We start from the raw sequence: 8,406 nt of genomic DNA on the forward strand, positions 1-8,406 counted from the left end.
GTTCCGCCACACCATGTAATTATAAGGTAGAAAGGGGTATATCTTGTTTCCTTTAAAATAAGTTATATTTGATAAAATAGTAAATTACACGGTGAATACCGGCTGTCCGGTGCATGGCCTAATGTTTACCAGAGTATTGTGTCCTAGTCAGCCGAGTAATGCAGTTGTTATACATTTTCATCTAAATTGGTTTATGTTCTTTTATTCATTTTACAGTATGAGCCCCAATAGAATTTATTTATTATTTATTTTTTTTGCTGTAAAGTTAGATGTCTTTTTTAAAAACAAAATTACTTTTTTATTGGACATGTTTTATTTCAAGATAAATACAGATGGCAGTAGTCCAGAGTATGTGTATTACACACAGTGCAGGGCTCCAGGTGGCGACTAAAATGGTCTACAAAATATAATTTGGCTCCAAGTTTATTAGACTTAGAAGCCAAATGGTTCCCCGAATGATATTTTATTTTTCGCCTATTGGGCTATTTTTAAAGTACCCTATTATTGGTACCCCACAGATCATTAAAATGCAGGTCTAGAAAAGCACAGAGGCCACATGCACAATGCACAGTGCCCGTCCTAGCAAAAAATCATATTTTAAAAGAAAAGCATCAGCGCTCCAAATTGTAGTGAAATGTGAATCTTTATTCACCCATTAAGCAGCAACTATTCAGCTCCCCGTGTAGACTTTTTTTATTTTTTAAGCTCGAGAGAGAGAGCTGCCAGCCATGTCCCCCCTGTGATGCCTTCTATTAATTTAAGTATGCTACAATAAAGGAGAATTTTATACATTTCTACTAGATGGGTGAGTTCCGCATTTCTATTGTCTGCTTCATTTACAAAAATACTATACGTTTTTTTGCTAAGCACCAACCTAAGTGAAAAAGGAACCACTGATTGAATCTGCTATATTTTTTGTGCCACGTTTATCTTTCAGTAGTGCCAACTGCTCCTTACCAATACTTTTTAGATCTGCACGCAGCATGTTATAGAACAGGAAGAGCTGAGCAGATTGATATATAGCTTTGTGGGACAGATACAGGATAACCTGTATTTTATTGATCTAACTTTCTGCGCACTCTGAGTAGGATTGCCCGCTGGACACTGAATGCCAGTGATTGCCCTATATTTCAGTGATTGCCCGATATTTCTCTATTCCTACTTCTACAGGGACGGCTGTCAATCAATGGTTGAGACAGTCTTCTGGTCTCTTTAGCCCAGAGTGAGCAGGGATGTAGATCAATAAAGTTCATCTTATAATATTTTCCCACAATGCTATATATCAATATGCTCAGCTCCTACTACGCTATAACAAACTTCTTACAGATTTGACAGCATATACCACGTGATAGGTTCCATTTAAATTTATACTTCAGTCAAAACTTAATATACAGTATTACTAAAAGGTCCCCCTGGGGTAAATCTGCATACCTTTACTCACTTTTTGTATTAATGTGCCAACAAGCGCTTGTATTTTAGGGGATTTACATCTATAATAGTCCATAACTCTCATAAAAGACATCCGCTGCTGCACTGTTTGGAGACCGCAGCAGTGGTTGTCAGAACTCCACCCCCTGAGTCGGTGCTTTGCAGCTGTTGGCAATAACTCCAGAGCAGTGATGTCACTACTGCCCAACTTCATTGTAATATGCTGTAGTGCACGGAATACCAGAACGTAGAAGTAAAGAAACGAACGTATGAGCATCATGCTGCAGTGGGTGTTCTTATACTCTGGAACATATAATTGGACTGCATGGCCAGCTTTACACTGACCATGTATTAAAATTGTAATATACAGAATATTATTCTAACCAAATGCCAGTTTTATCATTTCTGCTGTGTGCAAGTCCTTTCTTTCAGATCTTTTTTTATACTTTTATAATCCTATACAAATGTATCTATACAAGTCATCAAACATTAATAATGGTTTCCACTATAGCCCCCAACCAAATTCTGCCTCCTTCCCAACAACCCACAGGCCTGCGCAAAGAAGAAGCTAAAAATAAAAAAAGGATTTTATTTATTATTTTTGCAGCCATCTTGGTCATTTTATGCTTTTTAAGAATTGTCTTGGATTGTACTATACTTGTCCTCTTAGGTGTTTTATTCAAATCCACAGTTTCCATTTTATTTTATTACATTTTAGCAGATAATTTCCAATCCTCTCTGTGAATAAATACAATTTTCATGTGTACATCTGTCTTCTTTCCTTGCAGTGCCTTGCCACATGGGAATCCTTCCTATCATCTCAGTCATATGACGAACAGTCTGACTCACAGCAAGAGGATGGGTCCTGAATACCACGAACAAGCAGCATATGTTGTGTTATATCCTGTGTGTGTCCAACTGACCAAAGAAGTGACCTTTCTTATATAAGGACCAATTGGAGAGACACACACAATGTATCATGTAATATGAAGTTAGCACTGCCAAGTCTTCCAGGCACCAAAATAATCATGGATATTCGTCTGCCAAGACTTTTATATGCATGAAAGGCATTGGATCGGGCTGTGTACATTACCTGTTATGTGTACTATTCAACGTTTTTGTATTTAGTAATTGTTTTAAGCACAATGTAAGTCAAAACCTTTTAATTAAAGTGTTTAATAAAACCTGTCTCGTGAATGCGTGGATTTATTATTCTGTACACAGAATATTTGTATTTGATTATAGTACTGGGGGAAAAAAAAGGAAGCAATGTCAGTGTGACCTTAAGGTTGATTCCAACAACTGACAAGCAAGTAAGTGCTGATTCTGAGGATTTTTATTATTTTTTTAGTTTGAAAAAAATTCAGTAAAACTAAATCGCTGAAAAGAGAAAATATTAATATTTTCAATTTTTATGTTAAGTCCTTTAATCTGGGACAAGTTTCTAGCAGAGCACTCGGAGTACCTATAGTTCCACGGTGTTGTGCCTCCATATTACACAGATATTCTACCCTAGTAGCACTGCTTTTAGGGGGAAATACCTGCATAATATGGCATCCAATGGAACAAATAACATTTATTTATTTATTTATTTATTTTGGTTTCATATGAAATCAGACAGAAAAAAAATCTTCATATGCCTCAGTATAAAATATGAAGCATACAGAGGTACAGTAGGGTTGTATTATGACTCTATAGAACGCAGATGTTTTATTGAGCCGTAAGAAGTTGACTGCTTTGGAAAATACCTAATTGTTAGAAAGGTCCCTTGACCATAAGCAAATCACAAATTTGCCCCCTGCTCGGAATCCTAGTGATCATCTGTAATTTGAAGAGAAACCTGGCAGTGTGTGTCTAATGTCCCCGCAGTGCCACCACGAGTGGGAATTAAGCATTACACAGTGCCCATTCATATAAATGGGTAATGCAGGTGTAACGTCTGTGGTCGCTGACCACGAACTTCTTCCATCTGGTCGACGCCCTTCTCTCCAGAGTTGTCTGCACATGCGGCTGTCCTGTTCCACAGGAACCACCAGGGTGCGCTCACAAGCTCAGTCCAGCCTTGGAGCGCACTCAGGTGTGAAATTGAGCTGATTGCTCCCAGAGCACCCTGGACTATAAGAAGGGCTCTGCCCCTTCCTGCTTTACCTGAGCCTTGTTGTCGTTATCCTAGTATGTCTATGCAAATTGCCTCCTAAGTGGTTTCCAGTTCCCCGTTCCTGCTACCTGTTAACTGTATCCCGTGCTATCCTGATCAACTGCCGTGTTGAGCTGAAGACGTGCTGTGCTGTGTACCACGCCTGTCCTGCTATGCCACGCCCGGCGGCTGCCTAGTCCCTGCTGAGCCAGTCTTACTACTGTCTGAGCTACCACAGGTACACTATACGAACTATAGACTGTGTCCTGTTGGCCAGCTGCCATATCGTCAAGGCGGTACGGCCAAGTGGGTCCACATACCCAACGTGACAGCAGGACAGTATAGGTCCTCCAAAGAGAGGGATCTTGTAACAGTTTTCCCCTTTGACCAAGAGATAAGGATCCTGAACAGAGGGACCCCTTCTATTAACTCAGAATGCCCTAATAGAATGTGTGAAAATAGGTTTTCTAAACCGGACAACCCTTTTAATAGGTCAAGGTCCTAGTATAAATTATAGTATATTAACATTTTATTTTTGGCTTTCTTCCTGAAAGTTTTCTGCCATTTACAGGTAAGTTTCATATACTCTACGACATCCAGAATATATTGTACGGTGTTCATAGAATTTTATTATAAATTCCCCTTTGTACATATGCACTAAATTTGCTAACCTATGACAAATTTCTACAGTGATAATCAGCAATAAACTTTGCTGTCACTTGGCATTGTGCTGATGATACAAAGGGCCAACTAATTTAACCTTAGTGTTGTGGTGTGAGAGGCTACATTACGTGCCAGAATATATTGAACTAATACATTGATAAAGTTTCTAAAAAAAGTTATCCTTTTTTACATATCCAATCCTTTAATCTTCGTCATATAAATGGCGATTTATATAAAAAATGGATATTTTAATTTCTTGTTTTAATTTGGACTTAAACAGTTTTGTATTTATTCACATCATATCGCGTGCTGGAGATCTAACTTTTTTTCTTGGATTTCTACCTACCCCCGACGTAGCTCTCTTGCCCGTGCACCCAATAATCATGGAATGTGGCATCTTTACTTCGAATGAGTGGTGAGCGGACCAATTTTTCTTGTATATTTTTTTTACTTGATTGGTCCTAAAAACCATGAACAAGCCGCATACTAGTCCGTCTCAATGAATTAGAATATCATCAAAAAGTTAATTTATTTCAGTAATTCAATTCAAAAAGTGAAACTCCTATATGGATTCATTACACACAGTGTTCTATTTCCAGCATTTTTTTTCTTTTAACGTCGATGATTATGGCTAATAGTTAATGAAAACCCAAAATTTTGTCTCTCAGAAAATTAGAATATTGGGTAAAAGTTCAAGATTGGTGTCACACTCTAATCAGTGAATACACACACACACACACCCCCCCCCCCCGGACATGGGCTACAACTGTCGCATTCCTTGAGACCACATCCGAAGCGTCTTACCTGGGCTAAGGAGAGAATGGACTGGTCTGTTGCTCAGTGGTCCAAAGTCCTGTTTTCAGGTGAAAGTAAATTTTGCATTTCATTGGGAAATCAAGGTCACAGAGTCTGGAGGAAGAGTGGAGAGGCGTCAATCCAAGTTGCTTGCGGCCCAGTTTGAAGTTTCCACAGTCCGTGATGGTTTGGGGAGCCGTGTCATCTGCTGTTGTTGGTCCACTGTGTTATATCAAATCCAGAGTCAACACTGCCGTCTACCAGGAAATTTTAGAGCACTTCATTCTGCCCTCTGCTGACAAGCTTTATAGAGATTGCTGATTTCATTTTCCAGCATGACTTGACACCTGCCCACACTGCCAAAAGTACCAATACCTGGTATAATAACCACAGTATCACTGTGCTTGTTTGGCCAGCAAACTCGTCTGACCTAAACCCCATAGAGAATCTATGGAGTATTGTCAAGAGGAAGATGAGACACCAGACCCAACAATGCAGACGAGCTGAAGGCCGCTATAACAGCAACCTGGGCTTCGATACCACCTCAGCAGTGCCACAGACTGATCGCCTCCATGCCACGCCGCATTGATGCAGTAATTCATGCAGAGTCTGAGCCCTCGACAAAGTATTGAGTGCATATACTGTACATACTTTTCAGTAGGCCAACATTTCGGTATTAAAAAACATTTTTGAAATTGGGCTTATTTAATAATCAAATTTTCTGAGAGACTACATTTGGGGTTTTCATTAACTGTTAGCCATAATCATCAACATTAAAAGAGAGAAATTCTGTAAATAGATCACTCTGCGTGTAATGAATGTATATAATATGAGTTTGACTTTTTGAGTTGAATTACTGAAATAAACTAACTTTTTGATAATCTAATTCATTGAGAAGGACTAGTATGTGTATATATATGTGTGTGTGTGTGTGTGTATGTATGTATGTATGTATGTATGTATATATATATATATATATATATATATATATATATATATACAGTGGATATAAAATGTCTACACACCCCTGTTAAAATGCCAAGTTTTTGTCATATTACAAAATCAGTACAAGATGAATCATTTCAGGACTTTTTCCACCTCTAATGTGACCCATAATCTGTACAATTCCATTGAAAAACAAACAAATCATTTATTGGGGAAATAAAATAAAAAAAACTACAATAATGTGGTTGTATAAGTGTGGACCCCCTAATTGGGGATGTGGTTGTGTTCAGAATTAGCCAATCACATTTAAACATGTTAAATAGTAGTCAGGAAACAGCAGCCGTTTTTTTAAAGTGAGTAAGTAACTCCATCGAAAGTTCAGCTGTTCGATTAAGATTTTCCTGACATTTTCTTTGTTGCATGTGACCGCAAAAGCCATGGTCCGTAAAGTGCTTTCAACACATCAAAGGGATCTGATTGTTGAAAGGCATCAGTCAGGAGAAGGGTACCAAAGAATTTCCAAGGCATTAGATATACCATGTAACAGTGAAGACGGTCATCAAGAAGTGGATTACATTGGGCACAACAGTGACATTACCAAGAACTGGACGTCCCACAAAACTTGATGAAAAGACCAGACAAAAATTGGTCTGGGAGGCTACCAAGAGCCCTACAGCAACATTCAAGGAGCTGCAAGACTTTCTGGCAGGTACTGGTTGTGTAGTGCATGTGACAACAATCACCCATATTCTTCATATGTCTGGGCTGTGGGGTAGGGTGGCAAGATGGAAGCTTTTTCTAACAAAGAAAAACAGCCTTTGCAAAGACCTCCATTAAGTCTGCCAAAATAATGTGGGAAAACGTATTATGATCTGAGACCAAGGTTGAACTTTTTGGCCAGAATTCCAAAAAGTATGTTTGGCGCAAAGCCAACACTGCACATCACCAAAAGAACACCATACCCACAGCGAAGCATGGTGGAGGCAGCATTATGCTTTGGGGCTGTTTTCTGCAGCTGGAATTCGTGCTTTAGTCAAGGTGGAGGGAATTCTGAACCGTTCCAAATATCAGTCAATATTGGCACAAAACCTGCAAGCCTCTACTAAAAAGCTAAAGATGCATTTCACCTTTCAGCACGACAACGACCCAAACCATACCTCCAAATCAACAAAAGAATGGCTTCACCAGAAGATCAACGTTTTGAAATGGCCCAGACCTGAATTCCATTGAAAATCTGTCAGGTGACCAGAAGAGGGCTGTACACAGGAGATGCCCTCGCAATCTGACAGATTTGGAGCGCTTTTGATGGGTCATTCAACAAAGTATTAGTTTAAGGGTGCGCAACCACATTGTTTTTGTTAATTTTTACTATTTTATCCTAAAAGATTTCCGTTTGTTTTTCAATACAATTGTACAGATTCTAGGCGACATTAAAGATGGGAAAAGTTCTGAAATGATTCATCTTGGACTGATTTTTTTTTTTAACATGACAAAAACTTGGCATTTTAACAGGGGTGTGTAGACTTTTTATAACCAGTGTGTGTGTGTGTGTGTGTGTGTGTGTGTGTGTATATGTATATATATATATATATATATATATATATGTGTGTGAACACACACACACTTCGGCTGCGTTGACTCTGGACTTGATACAACACAGTGGACCAACACCAGCAGATGACACGGCTCCCCAAACCATCACTGACTGGAAACTTCTTCATACTGGACCGCAAGCAACTTGGATTGAGCCTCTTCACTCTTCCTCCAGACTCGGACCTGGATTTCCAAATGAAATGCAAAATTTACTTTCATCTGAAAACAGGACTTTGGACCACCTGAGTAACAGTGTTGTCTCTTCTTTATGCATGGCCAAACGACTGGACCAATCCGCACCAAATTTGGCACACAAGTAGATCAGGCACTCTCAAAGGTTTTAGACTGGGTTTCAGCTCTCTAAGGCCTACTGTTCTCTATATATTCACAAAAAATTCCAATACAAAAGCAAATATGGCACCACTGGCTTCCACATCAGGGGTCCTCCTCCATATCATATCAGGTGACTTGTATTCGCCAATAGAAGCTCGCAGGTTCTTCATTCTTAGCCTCCCTGACCTACACACCGTTTTACACCAGGTTTTCATAACGCAGTAATTTTAGTTTTACACCAGCTTCCAGAACAATCCAGCCATCTTTCTTTACTCGCCGTGAATGGACTGTACCTATACTACACTGTACCTATACTGGATTTCAGCATTCTCATAAATTGGAGCCCTTTCAAACCAGTCATGCATCCAAATAGGAACTCTGCATTTGGACAAAAGATTCCTGCAGCAAAGCGCATGGCTGCTGCCCGAGCTGCATCAGTAGGAAGCAAAGTTTTTAACCGCCCACACAAACAACAAACAAATGGACCCGTGCAAATCCGGGTAACTCTGCTA

At 39.3% G+C, this 8,406-nt stretch overlaps 1 protein-coding gene across 3 annotated transcripts in view; it reads left to right on the top strand.

Annotated features, from left to right (window-relative positions):
• Positions 1-2,612, top strand: part of SNX7 (sorting nexin 7) — a 69,714-nt gene extending 67,102 nt beyond the window's left edge. For all 3 annotated transcript variants that reach the window (XM_075833178.1, XM_075833176.1, XM_075833177.1), the window contains one exon: positions 2,217-2,612. In XM_075833178.1, the coding sequence (XP_075689293.1) occupies positions 2,217-2,297 (81 nt within the window). In that variant the 3' untranslated portion in view covers positions 2,298-2,612. The remainder of the gene's footprint in view (positions 1-2,216) is intronic.
• The last annotated feature ends 5,794 nt before the right edge of the window (positions 2,613-8,406 follow it).

This window comes from Rhinoderma darwinii, chromosome 7, assembly GCF_050947455.1.
Source record: "Rhinoderma darwinii isolate aRhiDar2 chromosome 7, aRhiDar2.hap1, whole genome shotgun sequence".
In the NCBI taxonomy this organism is placed as follows: Eukaryota; Metazoa; Chordata; class Amphibia; order Anura; family Rhinodermatidae; genus Rhinoderma; species Rhinoderma darwinii.